The sequence below is a fragment of the Phyllobates terribilis genome, unplaced genomic scaffold, assembly GCF_046119375.1.
Source record: "Phyllobates terribilis strain yellow unplaced genomic scaffold, ASM4611937v1 Scaffold_7__3_contigs__length_470593459, whole genome shotgun sequence".
Classification (NCBI taxonomy): Eukaryota; Metazoa; Chordata; class Amphibia; order Anura; family Dendrobatidae; genus Phyllobates; species Phyllobates terribilis.
Genome location: NW_027362767.1, coordinates 109,713,375 through 109,729,932, shown reverse-complemented (window position 1 = coordinate 109,729,932; position 16,558 = coordinate 109,713,375). Strand labels below are relative to the sequence as shown.

At 49.1% G+C, this 16,558-nt stretch overlaps 1 protein-coding gene across 2 annotated transcripts in view; it reads right to left on the bottom strand.

Moving 5' to 3' along the window:
• AKAP6 (A-kinase anchoring protein 6) overlaps window positions 1–16,558 on the bottom strand; it is a 424,676-nt gene that overhangs the window by 219,880 nt on the left and 188,238 nt on the right. For both annotated transcript variants that reach the window (XM_073639078.1, XM_073639079.1), the window contains one exon: window positions 12,051–12,147. In XM_073639078.1, coding sequence (XP_073495179.1) covers window positions 12,051–12,147 — 97 coding nt within the window. The remainder of the gene's footprint in view (window positions 1–12,050; window positions 12,148–16,558) is intronic.

Here is a 16,558-nt window from a genome sequence, read left to right as displayed (position 1 = left end):
GTGGGGCCCATTATTCTGTTATTCTGTATGGAGGACTATGTGGGGCCCATTATTCTATTATTCTGTATGGAGGACTTTGTGGGGCCCATTATACTGTATACTGATTGACCCAAGACTTTGTCCAAGTTTTCCATTTTGGACCTCTGTGTGTTTGAGTTTGATATCCCTGTCCTACAGGAACTTGTATGATCTGTGTGATCTTGTATCTGTATCGTAACCCTGGTTTGAGGGAGTACAAACACAGGGAGAGGTCAGGTGCATAGTAAACTATAAATCCCAGCAGTCCCAACCATACAAAACATCTGCATACTTGAAGAGATGTCAAAAGAATTTGAGAAAGTGATCTTCAACTGAGAGAACAGACGCTCAAAATCTGAAAACTGGAAAAAAGGGATCCTTCTGTGAAAGTCACAAACAGATATATAATCCTGTCTTCTCATTTCAGGATTTATCGAAGGAAAGATAGAAGGAAGCCAAGGAGCCCTGGTGTACAGGTGGGTTCTCTACCAAGAGCCAAAGAATAAACTGCCAGTGACCGACTGTGAAACTGTGGCAACATCTATTATTATCCCTAAAGAGCAATCAGAGATCCATCTTACAGATACTGAAAGAAAAGCTAATGTAGCACCCCGAGGGCTCGGCTGCTACAGGGGTATTGCACCTCAGACCAGAGGTGTGATATTCCACTCCCGGGTAAGGATGGAGTGTGGACCAGGACTCGTGAGGCTGCATGCACCACACACACCCCATTTCCGAGGGACAGCTCAACGGTGCTCCCACAGAAGTGCAGGCACGACAGACCATGTCCCTGGCTGGAGTGGGGAGGGGAAGGAAAACCCAGTGGTGTAGGAGCAGATAGGGGTGGGTCTCTGGGCATAGGCAGGAGCCCATTGGTTGCTAGTCACCTGGGCTCGGGTGCTAGAGGGAGGTATAAAAGGTGGGCACCATCTTAGATAGAGGAGTCTGTTCAGGGAGAAGGGAAGTCTGTGCAGTCTGAGGAGGAGTGACAAGGAGCAGAGCTGCTGCATGGGCTCTGCTCCCCAGGCAGGCCTTGTCAGGAGGCCGGGGCCTGAGAGAGAGAGAGAGAAGAAGGAACAGAAAGCAAAGTAAGAAAGGAACAAGAACATCAAGAAAGGCCCAGAGACACGAGGACAGAGGGAACCCTAAGGACCCAGGAGATTGCGGGTGACGGGTTGGCAGAGCAGGGTACCGGGACCCAAATTGGTGGAGGCAACAAATTCCTCAGCCAAAGACCGGAGGTTGTGACCACATCTTAGTGCGACCCCTCACTACATCCACCAGGAAAGCATACCATATAGTAGGGTCAGGGAAACCGGAGATAGGTTTCGCCAATAGAAGGCCCGAGGAAGCTGGACAAAAGGTGGGTCACTGGTGGGGACGGCCAGAGAAAGGAAAAGAAGAGAGCCCTGTGCCACGCTCTGGAATTGCCTGGGAGTTGGTCGAGTCCCCCTGCCTGGTGGACGCAGCACGGCTTGGGCAGTCATCGCCTGTAGGATTGACACGAATAACAACTGTGAGTAAAGCATTGGAAACTGCAACCCCACGTCTCTGTGCTTCTTCACCGCACCAGCACAACTGGTGCTGGGACACTCGCGCACCATCACTCCCATCATCTCCACACTAACTGCCCTGAGGCTATACTCCTCCCGTGGGGAGTCATCCCATTCTAAGCTGTACACATAATACCAGCCTCAGCGGTCTGCCCTGCAGCGGCGGTCCCCATTGACCGCAATCCACGGGTGGCGTAGTCGGACATTTGTTATTACACTAAGACTGCCACTGGTTTGACCACCCTGAGCCACGGACCGGGTCGCCGCCACACTGAGACTACCACCCCCAGAATCCCACCAGCGATCCGGCTCCGGGTATCCCCTGCACAACACAGGCCCAGGGGGCGAGTCACTAACAATTCACACTATTCCAGGGGAAGAACAAGGTCACTAAACTGTTTCAGCTTTGCAGATGTAAAGTCATCGCCAAAAGTTTTGAGACTGAAAAACTTTCATTTACAAATACATAAAGTTTACGCAAAAATTCCATCTTTCCAGCGCTGACCCTTTTTTTCCAAGACTCCTGCAGTTCTCCCCAGCAGCTGGATATCAACTTCTGGGCCAAATCCTGGCTGACAGCAGCCCATTCTTGTCTAGTCAGTGTTTGGAGTTTATTGGGTTTTAATGTGCCTACCCGCTTTTTGAAGATTGACCAGAAGTCCTCAATGGGACTGAGATCTGGAGCATTTCTTAGAAATGGTATCAAAATTTCAATGTTTTGTTCACCGAGCCATTTAGTTATCACTTTTGCCTTGTGACATGGTCTTCATCATGCTGGAAAAATCATTGTTCATTGTTCATCCCCATATTGCTCCTGGATGGCTGGGAGAAGTTGCTCTTGGAGGAGATTTAGATCGATCCCATTCTTTATTCATGGCAGTTTCCTAAGGTAAAATTGTCAGTAAGCCCCCTATCGTAGATGAAAAGCCCCCTCACATGAATGGTCTCAGGATGCTTTTGACGCGCCCCTGGGCCTGCTGTGTCGTGCGGCATCGCGCGCACGGGGGCTTACCCGGAGCCGGATCAGATAGGGGTAGTAGTCTCGTGGCGGTGACCCGGTCCGTGCCCAGGGAGTCAAACTGAGTGGCAGTATTTAGCAGTAGTGTTCGACTACGCCACCCGTTGAATGCGGCTATGGAGCCGCCGCTGCAGGGCAGACCGCTGAGGCCGGTGATGTGGTTGTGCAGCGTAGATGGTATAACCCCCAATGGGAGGGGTATGGCCCCAGGGCAGCAGATGTGAATTGGATGAGGGGAGTGATGGTGCGGGTGTCCCAGTACTGAAGGTGCAGGTGTGACCACGAAACACGGAGGCTTGAAGTGCAGTTTCAAAAGCTTTACTCACTGTTCTTTATCCGGTCGCTTGTGCACAATAAGGACCACCCGAGTCATGCTGCGTCCACCAGGTCAGGGACTCGGCCAACTCCCAGGTAGTTCCAGAGCGTGGTCCAGAGCTCCCCTCTCTTCCTTCCTACTGGCCGTTCTCACTAGGGACCCACCTATGTCCGGCTCCCTCGGGCCTCTTGGTGGTGAAACCTTTCCTGGCTTCCCTGGCCCTATGCGTGGTGTGCCTTCCTGGTGGATGTGGTGAGGGTCATGCCAAAGCTTGACCACGACCTCCGGTTCCTGGCTGAGGATGATTAGCCTCCACCAGTTTGGGATCCGGTACCCTTCTCTGCCAACCCTTCACCCTTTTCGTTCTCCTGTGGGATCTCAGGGTTCCCTCTCTCCTTGCGTCTCTGGGCCTTTCTGCCTCCTTCTCAGTGCTTCAGGCCTGGCCCTGGAGCTGGGCCCAGCCGGAGCCACAGCTCCCTGTCAGCCCTCTCTGGCTGAACTCTCCCTCAGAACAGACCCTGTCTCAAGATGGTGCCCACCTCTTATACTCCCTCTGACACCCGAGCCCAGGTGACTAGCACCCAATGGGCTCCTTCCTATGCCCAGAGTCCCTCCCCTATCTGCTCCTACACTACAGGGATGTTCCTCCCCCCCTCCCACTCCAGCCAGGGACAGACGCTGTCGTACCTGCACATCTATCTGGTGGGAGTACCGTTGTTCTGTCCCCCGGAAATGGGATGAGTGTAGTGCATGCAGCTATCTGAGCTCTGTTCCACGCTCCATCCTTACCCGGGAGTGGAATACCACACCTCTGGTTCGAGGTGCAATACCCCTGTAGCAGCCGAGTCCTCGGGGTGCTACATTCCCCCCTGGTAAACCACAGCACGTCCTCGGGCTGGAAAAGAGCATAACATAATAAAACATACAAAATTTTTAAAGTGTACACTCACAAAAAAAAAACATATTAACTTTCAATATAAAACTCTTGCATATAAAACATTCTCATATAAAACACATTCTTGATCTTCTGGCCACGGGACACGGGGTGGTGACCAGGTAAAGTGCAACAGTCACTAGTTGAAAAACAGTTCCTTATAAAACCAGAAGGGGGCGCTTTAGGAAGTGCAACTATTTACAGGGTATGGCCGCTCTCAGTCCTCGGCCAGTGGGGATTAGGAATGGCTGCTCACAGTCCTCAGCCTGGTTAGGGATAGGGACACACAGGTAACAGTTCACTAGTCCCAACGGGGACCACACTTCACTTAGCAGCAATTCACATAACAGTTCTTGTAACAGTTCTGGTACCCCGACGGGTAACTATATACAGCTCTGTTCACCTCTTATTGGTGACGATGCCCTCCTGCTCCTTCCTGAGGGTAGTCCTCAAACCCATCCGGGTCCTCTTGATCTTCCCCATACTGCAACTCCTCCTCCGTCAACCGGTGCACGTGAAGGGCGTATGGTCCTCTGGCACACTGATGCCGGGTGAAGGTGACCTCGTCACCCGGGTAAAGGTCACGTCCTCGGTGTCCCTCTGGCAGATGGCTCTCGACATCCCTGCGGGTGACAAAGACGTCGCCGGGGGTTCTGTGATCCCGGATAAAGCCCCAACCGTGCTCCAGTTGAAACTTTATTACAGTCCCGGTGGCGCGGGGACCGTGGGCCGCACGGGGGTTTCGTCGGGTCCGGCGTTTCTGCTCCGCGCTTTGAACCTGCAGCCGCTCCTCGCGGACCCGCCTCTCTCGCCGTTCTCTGTTGAAGACCTCCAGTTGTTGTCGGCAGCACTCCACACGCTGGGCTGCGGCCGCCCGGGTCTCCTGGATGAACCCCATGAGATTTTCACCGGTGGGGTCCCATGCGAACTGAGCCTCCTCCAACGGGAGCGGGACGATTTTGGCGGGCGCTGGAGCCGGGATCAGGGGCTCACACAGGGGCCGTTCCCTCCGGAGTCGGGGGTTAATGTACTCCGGGGGCCACTCAAAGGGCTGCCCATCCGGGCAGGTATGCTGCGCAAACAGATCTTCACCCAGGGGCAGCACTGTGGAGGTCGAGGGCGCGGTGGGGGCATCGGCGCCCGTATTCACCAGGCCCTGCGACCAGGCCGGTGGCACTCTGAAGGTGAAGGGTACTTTAGAGACAGCAGCGCCCGGGGGTACTCGGTCCTGCGACCAGGCCGGTGGTATCTCCTGCTTCGCCGTACTCGGAGTCAAGGAGCGTAGCGCGGAAGGGGGCGTGGCTGCGGCTCCTGCCGCTTGAGGCCTAGCTGGGAGCAGTGGCGGTGCAGCAACGGGCGCGGTAAGTAGAACTTCAGGCTCTGCGACGGGGAGCTGGGACAGGCTTTCGGCCACGGGGCACGGGGTGGTGACGTCCCCTTTACCTGCTTCCATCTCTTTGGCTCCCTCCACGGCGTCGTCTCCGGCCTTCGTCCTTCCTGCACCATCTTCAGGGGCAGGCATGCTCCTCGTTGCGGGTGGCGTCCTCTGCTGGCGGGTTCCAGCCTGTTGGGCCATCTCCCTGCTCCACTCGGCCAGTGTTTCTTGCTGCACCCGGGCCATTCTCCGGGCCAAGACCTCCAGCGCGGTCCGTGCATGCTCCCTTTCCCTGGGAAGCTGTGCCAGGATCTCCACCAGGCCTTCTGGGGTGGCAGTCTGCAACAGGCTCCTGACCACGGGGTCGGTGCTGCCTGACTCTCCCTCCATCTCCGGGTGCGATCTGTCCAGACTCCTCCAGGCCGCACCCATCTTCTTGGTTTTGTTCTGTATCCGCCCCCATTGAGGGTGGTCCCGGGGCAACTTAGTGATTGTCAGTTCCAGGGGCAGCCCTCTCACACTGATGGACATTTCTATCATTGCAGTCTCTGCTGGTGGGGGCGGTTTCCGCTTTTGGCGCCATTCCTGGACCTGGCCCACGATGGGAGGTGGCCTCTTGCTACCCTCTGGCACGCCCACAATGGCGTCCGCTCTGCCAGGGCGGGAAATCGTCTCAGATGGCGGGAATCGTCTCTTTATGGCGGGAAACTCCGTGGATGGCGGGAAAAGGCTGCAGATGGCGGGCAAACGGCGGGAAACGATCCAAGATGGCGTCCGATGGCGGGGACCCTCCGGAATTGGCGGGAGACTCCTTTTTATGGTAAATGTGAACTTTTCTTCAGGCACGCAGTACCCGTCGGTTGCGGGCACGTGATCCTGCCGACTACGCCAAAGTTGACGCGCCCCTGGGCCTGCTGTGTCGTGCGGCATCGCGCGCACGGGGGCTTACCCGGAGCCGGATCACATAGGGGTAGTAGTCTCGTGGCGGTGACCCGGTCCGTGCCCAGGGAGTCAAACTGAGTGGCAGTATTTAGCAGTAGTGTTCGACTACGCCACCCGTTGAATGCGGCTATGGAGCCGCCGCTGCAGGGCAGACCGCTGAGGCCGGTGATGTGGTTGTGCAGCGTAGATGGTATAACCGCCAACGGGAGGGGTATGGCCCCAGGGCAGCAGATGTGAATTGGATGAGGGGAGTGATGGTGCGGGTGTCCCAGTACTGAAGGTGCAGGTGTGACCATGAAACACGGAGGCTTGAAGTGCAGTTTCAAAAGCTTTACTCACTGTTCTTTATCCGGTCGCTTGTGCACAATAAGGACCACCCGAGTCATGCTGCGTCCACCAGGTCAGGGACTCGGCCAACTCCCAGGTAGTTCCAGAGCGTGGTCCAGAGCTCCCCTCTCTTCCTTCCTACTGGCCGTTCTCACTAGGGACCCACCTATGTCCGGCTCCCTCGGGCCTCTTGGTGGTGAAACCTTTCCTGGCTTCCCTGGCCCTATGCGTGGTGTGCCTTCCTGGTGGATGTGGTGAGGGTCGTGCCAAAGCTTGACCACGACCTCCGGTTCCTGGCTGAGGATGATTAGCCTCCACCAGTTTGGGATCCGGTACCCTTCTCTGCCAACCCTTCACCCTTTTCGTTCTCCTGTGGGATCTCAGGGTTCCCTCTCTCATTGCGTCTCTGGGCCTTTCTGCCTCCTTCTCAGTGCTTCAGGCCTGGCCCTGGAGCTGGGCCCAGCCGGAGCCACAGCTCCCTGTCAGCCCTCTCTGGCTGAACTCTCCCTCAGAACAGACCCTGTCTCAAGATGGTGCCCACCTCTTATACTCCCTCTGACACCCGAGCCCAGGTGACTAGCACCCAATGGGCTCCTTCCTATGCCCAGAGTCCCTCCCCTATCTGCTCCTACGCTACAGGGATGTTCCTCCCCCCCTCCCACTCCAGCCAGGGACAGACGCTGTCGTACCTGCACATCTATCTGGTGGGAGTACCGTTGTTCTGTCCCCCGGAAATGGGATGAGTGTAGTGCATGCAGCTATCTGAGCTCTGTTCCACGCTCCATCCTTACCCGGGAGTGGAATACCACACCTCTGGTTCGAGGTGCAATACCCCTGTAGCAGCCGAGTCCTCGGGGTGCTACACTTTACTGTTGCCAGACACAGGATCATGGTAGCACCCACCATTTATTCTCCAGACAATCATTCTTTCAGATATCCCAGTCTCTAGGGGGCTTCATCAAAGAAATCTTTGCACGAATGCAGGGATTGGACTGTAGAGGATGGGGTAAAGTTACTTTCTATGTTGAAGACCTATTCTTATCTGTTTGAGATATCTAGAAGAATGATTGTCTGGTGAAGAAAAGTTGAGCGCTATCATGGATCTTGTGACATTCCAATAGTAAATCATCCTGAGACCATTCATGTGTTGGGGCTTTTCATCCAAGAGTCACAATTTTACCTAAATAAAGAAAGAGATCTAAAATCCACCAAGAGCAACTTCTTCCAACATCCAGGAGCAATTTGGTGATGAACAATGCTTTTCCCAGCATGATGGAACACCATTACAATTTTTGGTCCATGGCTAGGAAACTCTCCAGATATAAATCCTTTGAGAACCTGTGATCAATCATCATAAAGCGGGTGAACAAACAAAAACACAGAAATTGTGATAAACTCCAAGAACTGCTTAGGTAAGAATGGGTTGCCATCAGATAGGATTTAGCCCAGAAGTTGATACCCAGCTGCCATGGTGAAGTGCATAAGTCTTGAAAAATAAGGGTCAACTCTGTAAATATCAAATCTTTGCAAAAACTTGACGCATTTCTCAATAAAAGTATAAAAACTTATGAAATGCTGATAACTATACTTCAGTAACCATAAAAACATCCGACTCAAAGATGTAAAAGCAGCGAAGTAGCGAATTGTGTGAAAACAAAAATTTGAGTAATTCTCAAAACTTTTGGCCATGACTGTAGCAACCGCCCAAATGACGTCTGTTGGGTCTTACAGATAGCTATTTGCGCAGTTCATTGCTAATTGGAAGTGAATGAGGAAGACGACACTACACAAATAATCTAAAGTTCGGCACTAACTTAGCGAGCCAGCCATGATGCTACTTCTACTTCTCTAACTACTAGACAGGACTGATTAGTAAGAACTCCAATAACTCCACCGGGATGCGAACCTCCTACAAGATTCTGCACAGTCTGCAAAAATATGAGAGGCTTTTTTTAGTGTCTGTGATGAAAAAAAATGGATGTGTCTCTGATATTCTATAAAGATGGAGGAAATTGTAGAAATCATTGTGAGTGTAATTATCATCATGTCACCGTTCACGGTAAAGGCTTCTAACACATTCAGTGTAGTATCCTGGACTGTAGCCATATATCACCTATAATCTCAATGATCTATTTTGGCTTTCTAATTTGTCCATAAAAATATAAGCCGTCCATGATTTTTTTGATAAATTGTACAGAAAACAAGAAATAATCAGGTTGGCAGCTCTGAACTCCAGTCTGGGAAGTGATAATTAAGAGTGCAACAAGTATAGTGTGCCAAAGGCTTCCTCAGGCGCTAAAGGTCCGCACAGCAATATTTACTTAGCCAGTGATATATTGTATCCGTGGGCATTTCTGAGCCGAGAGTGCAAAGAGAAAGAAAAGTTTGCCAGGATTTTCATCTATTCAGCGTTTATTGGATCCATGTGCAACACATATCGACATCGATAAACTGTAAATGGTTGAAAAACTCCATTTACTAACTAACAAACTTTTTACTGTTGCACTCTCTCTTTTTTTTTAATGAATAAAGTTCAATTAGGAACCTGGATGGTTTGACCATTGCATCTGAGTTCAGAGGTGGTCACAGACAGAAGCGGGCCGCTCTACAAGAACAGTATATGGGTCTGCTGCAAACCCATAGTCCTGGCTATGATATAAGCTATTTGTTGTTTTGGAGGTGAAAGTGGACCCCTTTATCTCCTGGGCTCCTATGCGACAGGTTGCACCAATGATTAGAGATGAGCGAACCCGAACTGTAACTCTGAACACAGACTTCTCCTGAAAGTTCGTTTTATTGTTCAGGGAAGAGAGAGAGAGAATTTTCTGGCTCCAAAATTCGGGTCCCCATTGATTTATATGGGGTACGGGTTCTGGTTCAAGTTCAGATACAGTTCTTGTACCCGAACTGAACTTTGGACTAAAGTTCGGTCAAACCCGACGATCCTGAACTTCCACGGGTCCGCTCATCCCTACCAATAATATATCTGCCTCTGGGTGAATAACATATTTATAGCTGTTTGTGCTGTCTGCACTGTTTGCTTGATCTAGGGGATTAAATATGTGAATTGCCTCTTCAGAGAGGAAGAGCACTAGAACTCTATAGCGCCACCTGTGGAAGCAGCGATCCTGTAAGTCACTATCGACCCTTTAACAAGTCTTGCAATATGACTCAGGATAAAAGCCAAATCAGAATCTCAATTTGCAGACACGGTGTTTCGGGCTGTTGCCCCTCATTAGTGCAAAGTATGAGAACTGATTTGGCTTGATCTAGTGGAAAAGTGTGTAATTTTGGAGCAAGTAACCTAGGTCTATCATATTTTCTGCATCTGCAAATATGGATTATCCTCCCTCCTATTTGTTTTTGGTGAATAAAAATGTTCATGGTTTTTATACATTTTTTTTACTGTTAGTGAATCAAGAGAACTCAGCTTAGACTGGCAGTATCACATTTCCTGTACACTAAATTAGGCTCAGTGCACACTACGTAGAAGCTCTAAGCTTAACATATGCCCTGGAAAAAGCTCCTGGCATATAAAGTACATTTTGGGCTATATTTGCTTAAAAGAGGCCAAAAAAGTGTCCTTCTGCCCTCTGACAGTGTGATATAGCTTAGTTCATTAGTGTGGTATAGGTTTTTTACAATGAGAACAATGAGCAACATATTCCACTTCTGTCTGCTGGGAAATCTTCGTTTGCGTCTGTGTCTACAATATCTTTAAGATGCCATCGGAACAGTCAAGTTTTCCAAGGCAAAAACGCTTAAAAAAATGCTAGCAGTCGTTTTCCTGAAACGTCTTCATCAGTCATTTTTTCGGCGCTGACATCTTTGCTCTGTACTTTGAAGTGTATAGAGCAGTTTGCTTCTAAACGAATCAGCCTGAAGAAGGAACATGTTACTTCTCTGAAAGGGGTTGTCTACTTCTGGCACAGCCACTTCTCATTCCTTTTGTTGCGCCCTTGTAAAATAATAACACTTATACTCACCTTTTATCTTCTTCAAGGTTTCTGAACCCTGAAACAGTTCAAAGAAGGAACATAAAACTATGTGCACTATGTTTATTTTTTGTGGACTTTTTCATAGAGATGTCACGTGGAAATTGCCTGAAGAAGACGTTTTGTGCATAATATTTTGAATGGAAAGGAGAACCTTTTATGTATCATCTTATAGTGGTCATCCGAAAGGGGTTTTCTGCTCCCCAGTTTCACATTTGCCAGTCGGGCTGATGACTGATAATTCGGATCAGCGGCAATGGTTGGGGCGTGGGTCCAAACTGTGCGCTCTCTGATGCTGCAAGCAGAAGCAGCTTAGTCTGCCTTAGCTGACTGAATGCAGTGATAGCAAAGAGATTGCAAGCGCTGCACTCGTTGCCCAGGAAAATGGCTACCTCTGATAAACTGCAGAGGTGGCCGGTAACCTAAGCAATGAGCAGTAAACTATAAAATTAATGGGAACCTGTCACCTGGGAAACACTATTTACTTGCAGATATAGGGTTAACATGCAGGTAAATAGCGTTACAAAGCTACATCAACCATCTCTGCAGTACATGTGTGCAAAACAAGCTGTCAATCAAAGTCCTGGGGCGTGGTTACAGCCACCGTTCACACAATATAGTAAAAAACAAAACCTAAGATAAAAACAAAGTGAGAAAATATCCTGCAGTAAATAAATAAACAGCAAAAGTGCATGAAAATAACATAGGGTACTTGGATAACATAATTTTGATTAAAAAAACATAAAAGCCATCCCACCACGTCACGGTGACCCTATTTGTGACGATACTAACCTCTAGTATTAAAACTTTAACATATGTCAAATGGCGTAAAAATGTGAATGAAGGTCGAGCAGGACCGAGACCCCTGACTAATGGACACTCAGTATTATTCACATTTACGTCATTTGACATATGGTATGGTTTTAATACTAGAGGTTAGGACCATCCCGAATAGGGTCACCGTGAACCTGGTGAGATAGCTTTTACGTTTTTTGAATTATGTTAACTAACTACCCTATGCTATTTTCATGCACTATTACTCTATAATTAGTTACTGCAGGGTATTTGCTCACTTTGTTTTTATCTAAGGTTTTAGCTGTTTAGTGGCAAGTGTAAACACTCGCCTACACGTTGCATGCATACCAACTTATACTCCAGTTCATTTCTTTAGGTTTTACAGTATAGTGAGCGAAGTCTTGGGCAGTGACTCCACCGCTTCCTGCATGCATTTTTTACTGAAAGAAGGAAATCAGGCAGGTCCTGGGAGGAAATAAGTTAATTTTCTCCCAGAAGCCGCACCTTCAGTAATACAGCCATGTAGCATTGTAACACTATTTAATTACAGATTTACCCATACCTGCATATAAATAGCATTTTCCATGGTCAAAGGTTCCCTGTAAAAATAAGTAAATTGCAAAGTTGTTTGCTTTTACAAGCACTTTCCAATTTTAACCATTTCAGCAGATGAGACAACCCCTTTATTAGTTGCACAATTTCCTTCAAAACTTCCACTTGGGGCCTATTATAGATGAAACAAATGTTTATAATACTGTTTTATATGGGCTTGTTTACCTGGTCTGTGAGAAACCAGCACTTCCATCAGTCGGTGACCTTCTTCCAGCACTGCATCCTTTAGCGAACAGTGACCATCCACGTTCTGCTTAAAGTTCTACGAGAGAGAAAGAAATGTTCATGCTGACAGTGACTAATCACTTTTATTGTAATACTCGTTTAGTATAACTCAACCTTCATTTTTATTGAATTATGATTATTTAGTTTTTCTAACAAAACAGGAACATAAACAGTGCACAGAGAAAATTCCAGAAGGGAAACAATTACAAAATCCCACAGGTCGAGGAACTGCAGGGTCCACTAGTGTACAAGAAACATAACTAGGGCAATTCCAGACATCCACAATATGGTGGCACATTGGGGTCCATATTATGCCATATTATCCTTAATAGCACTGAGAAACGTTATAGTCTATGGCGTTTTTCACATGACCGAGAGCCATGTCAGTTTGTAGGCCAAGTTCTCCCATTAAGTAAATGGATCAGTGAATAAAATGTGAATCTGTGTTGCATCGTTGTGCTGTCCATTTTTCACCAACTGGTTACGAGGAGAAGCTTGGGAAACCACCATCAGGTTTGTTTTCTCGTGCTTTTATGAAAGTAGAATTTTCTATGCCAGTTACAGCCCATAAGCTGCCCGCACATCTTAGATCCAGTGGGTTACTGCTCATAGTTGTTGCCATGGATCCTGTGATTTGGGAAAAGGCGACATTGAATGGAATTTCCATGTGCTCAGCGTCTCAACTTTAAAGGTATCTGCATACCCTGGATGTAGGTGAAAACAATGGTGGAACAAGGACCTATGAACTCCCTACTCCACCATTCAGTCTATGCATCTAAGTCTTAGTGCGGAAGAGGCAATGACACCACTAGATGGTGCCTGATGCGCGGGGCCTCAGTCCACACTGCACCAGCTGGAGCAGTGCATTGGAGAAAAGGAGCAAGGGGAAATGTTTTCTTTTTATTTTGTCAGTCTGTACTCATTGGGGGAAACTCTGGGGATACTACTTTGTTACAGGGTTGTGAGGGCAATCATACTATGAGGGGGGCTCTGGAGTATCATACTTTTTGTGAGGATGTGGGGACAGTATACTGTGGAGGGGCTATGGGGCATCATACTGTGGGGGAAAACTGATGAAGTCATCATCATGTGGTGGGTGCTGTGGGGGCCATTAAACTGTAAGTTGAGCTGTAGGTGGATTGTACTGGGGGAGGTTCTGTGGTGGCCCTTATACTATACGAGTAGCTGTTAGGGGATCCTCCTGTGGGGTGGGATAGTCTGTGGGGGCATAACACTGTAGCGGGGCAGTTGGGGCATAATACTGTGGGGGATGACTGGGAGCATCACACTATGTGGGGAGCTATAGAGGGATCATATTGTGTATGGGGTTTTCGGTGCATCATACTGTGAGAGGGCGACAAAGGGCATCATACTGTAAGGGGGCATTATACTGTATAGGGTTGTGGGGGCATCATACTTTGTGGGAGGAATGTGAGGGCATTACACTGTGTGGGAGGTGACTGTGGGGGCAGCATACTGTGCTATTGTTCACTGTGGGGTTCTTCATACTGTATGTGAGGCGTCAATGGGGGCATCAGATTGTGGGAATCACTGGGGGTCACATTACTGTGTGTGTGGGTCATTGTGGAGGCCTCATATTGTGTGTGGGGGAACTATGGTGACATCAAACTGTGTGTGGGGCACTAAGGAGGTATTATACTCTATGGGGGCCATATAAAGGGTATCGCAGTGGATAAGAACACTAAGTCGCTTCAGTAAAGCCGTGTAACACATATGCCATGTCGAAATACATATCCCACGCACCCTTCTGTGACTTTGCCTATGTTCTGTGATCCCACTTACTTCACCAAATATTTTTTTTGTTTGGGCTGTCAATTAGGACTTACTATGTAGCCCCATTATTTATTTGTATGCCCCTGCTTAGATAACTGTGACCTAACACTTGTTCACTAACATAGAAGCAAAGCCACAATAAGAAGAATAAAAATGCCCCCAAAATTCAAGAAAAAAAAACCCCAAAAAAGGGCAATAGTGTTTTCCTGCCCAGATCTAAGAACTAATGCACTCAGGATGCAGCAAACCCATATAATAAAGATGGCAGCAACACAGGTGCAAAATACTGATGAGACAATCACTCACAATCTACCAGTTCATGGAGGGGGTGATTGCTTAGCATTAAAATTGCACACAAAGATGGCTTGTATAGGGCGCTGTTCACACATGAGTAGTGCACAGTATCCGGCTTACAGCCTATTAGTGACACCCATACTATTTGATTAAGCGGGCTGCCCAGTACTATCTAAGTGTACCCCATGAGGACAGACACCCCAGTTTGCAATGCTAACACTGATGGACCTGGCTGCACGCTGGAATAAAAAAGTGCAAAAGATACATAAATACAGGTGCATCTCCCTAAATTAGAATATCATCAAAAAGTTAATTTATTTCAGTTCTTCAATACAAAAGGTGAAACTCCTATATTATATAGAGTCATTATAAACAGAGTGATCTATTTCAAGTGTTTATTTCTGTTAATGTTGATGATTATGGCTTACAGCCAATGACAACACAAAAGTCATTGTAACATCCCTGGTGGTATGCTTGCATGGCTTACCACCTCCCACCATGCAAGACGGCAATCTTATCTATCAGGCAAGGCTGCACACTTTGCTCCAGTACCTGCTGTTTGTATGTCTCTTGTCTGCTGGCTTAGGGCAGCGGCACTGTTGCTTCCTGATTCTTAAAGCTACAGTGTGCGCAGTCCTAATGCGTCCCCAGCCTATTGCTGTGAGTCACTGGATATTTAAACCCCCTCCACCCAGTAGGAGGTGCCTGAGCAACACTTTCCATCTGTGTGTTCCTTGCAACTGAGTTGCCCGGTCCTGTCCTGTATCTAGTCTGTTTCTGCCACCCTGGGGGCTGTTTACCCAGGCCTGTTACCTGTATCTGTGACTTCTAGTCAGTTTCCGCCACCCTGGGGGCTGAGTTTCCAGGCTCGTTCCTGTATCTTGTTCCTGGTTCAGATCCTGTCTGAACAGTGTCCTAGTCTGTTACCTTTTGTCTCTATGTCTGTACCTTCCCCTTTTCCTGCAGTATCTGTCCCTGCATCTAACTCCAACTCATTGTCTCTGTACTTCTGTTTGTGAGTTTTGTGTCCACTCGCTACTTCATTGCAAGTACCTTGTGTGTATCTGGTTCTGCTCGTTCTGTTTCCCTGCCTCCTTATCTAACTCCTGTGTTCCAGCTAAATTCTGTCCTGTCCACCGCATCTGCAGGTTTTGCTCTGCTCTGCTTGTCTACCGCATCTGCGGGTTTTGCTCTTCTCTGCTTGTCTACCGCATCTGTGGGTTTTGCTCTGCTCTGCTTGTCTACCGCATCTGCGGGTTTTGCTCTGGTCTGCTTGTCTACCGCATCTGCGGGTTTCGCTCTGCTCTTCTTGTCTACCGCACCTGCGGGTTTTGCTCTGCTCTGCTTGTCTACCGCATCTGCGGGTTTTGCTCTGCTCTGCTTGTTTACCGCATCTGCGGGTTTTGCTCTGCTCTGCTTGTCTACCGCATCTGCGGGTTTTGCTCTGCTCCGCTTGTCTACCGAATCTGCGCGTTTTGCTCTGCTCTGTTTATCTACCGCATCAGCGGGTTTTGCTCTGCTCTGCTTGTCTACCGCACCTGCAGGTTTTGCTCTGCTCTGCTTGTCTACCGCACCTGCGGGTTTTGCTCTGCTCTGCTTGTCTACTGCACCTGCGGGTTTTACTCTGCTCTGCTTGTCTACCGCACCTGCGGCCCTGTTCCTGTATCCTAGTCTGTACTGGTTCCTATCTTGCCTGTGTTCCTACCTGCCAGTACCCACCTGTCTGCATATCAGCTGTGCTTGCCAGTACTCACCTGTCTGCATACCAGCCGTGCCTGCCAGTATCTACCTGTCTGCATTCCAGCCGTGCCTGCCAGTGCCCACCTGTCTGCATACTAGCCGTGTCTGCCAATACCCACCTGTCTTCATACCAGCCGTGCCTGCCAGTACCCACCTGTCTGCATGCCAGCCTAACCTGCCAGTTCCGGCATTCCCCGGTATGGGTCAACAGCTGTGACCGGGGTCTGACCTGGAGTAGCACCTGGTCCCTCTGCTCGGTTCCTCCCTGGTTCACGGAGTCGACTGAGCCGCTGTGTTACCTTGGTCGGACCGAGTTGATACTTAGTTACGCCCCTCCAGGCACTCCTCGGTTCATGGTCCAGTGGGATCACCAATCACGCTCACGCCAGTCTGCCCAGGCGTGTGCGTAACAGTTTGCTCAGGCCATGGTTCCCGTTGAGCCCCACGGCCCTTCGCTCTTAGAGACATTTGAATCCTTGTCTGGCAAATACGTGCACCAAGAAAAATTTTTTTCTCAAGCTGAGGTCCAGGCAATTTACGCATCAGCCCAAATGGAGCTATCAGCACTCGTTCCTGCGGATCCACCACGGTATTATGGGGACCAAAAACAAAGCCCTGTG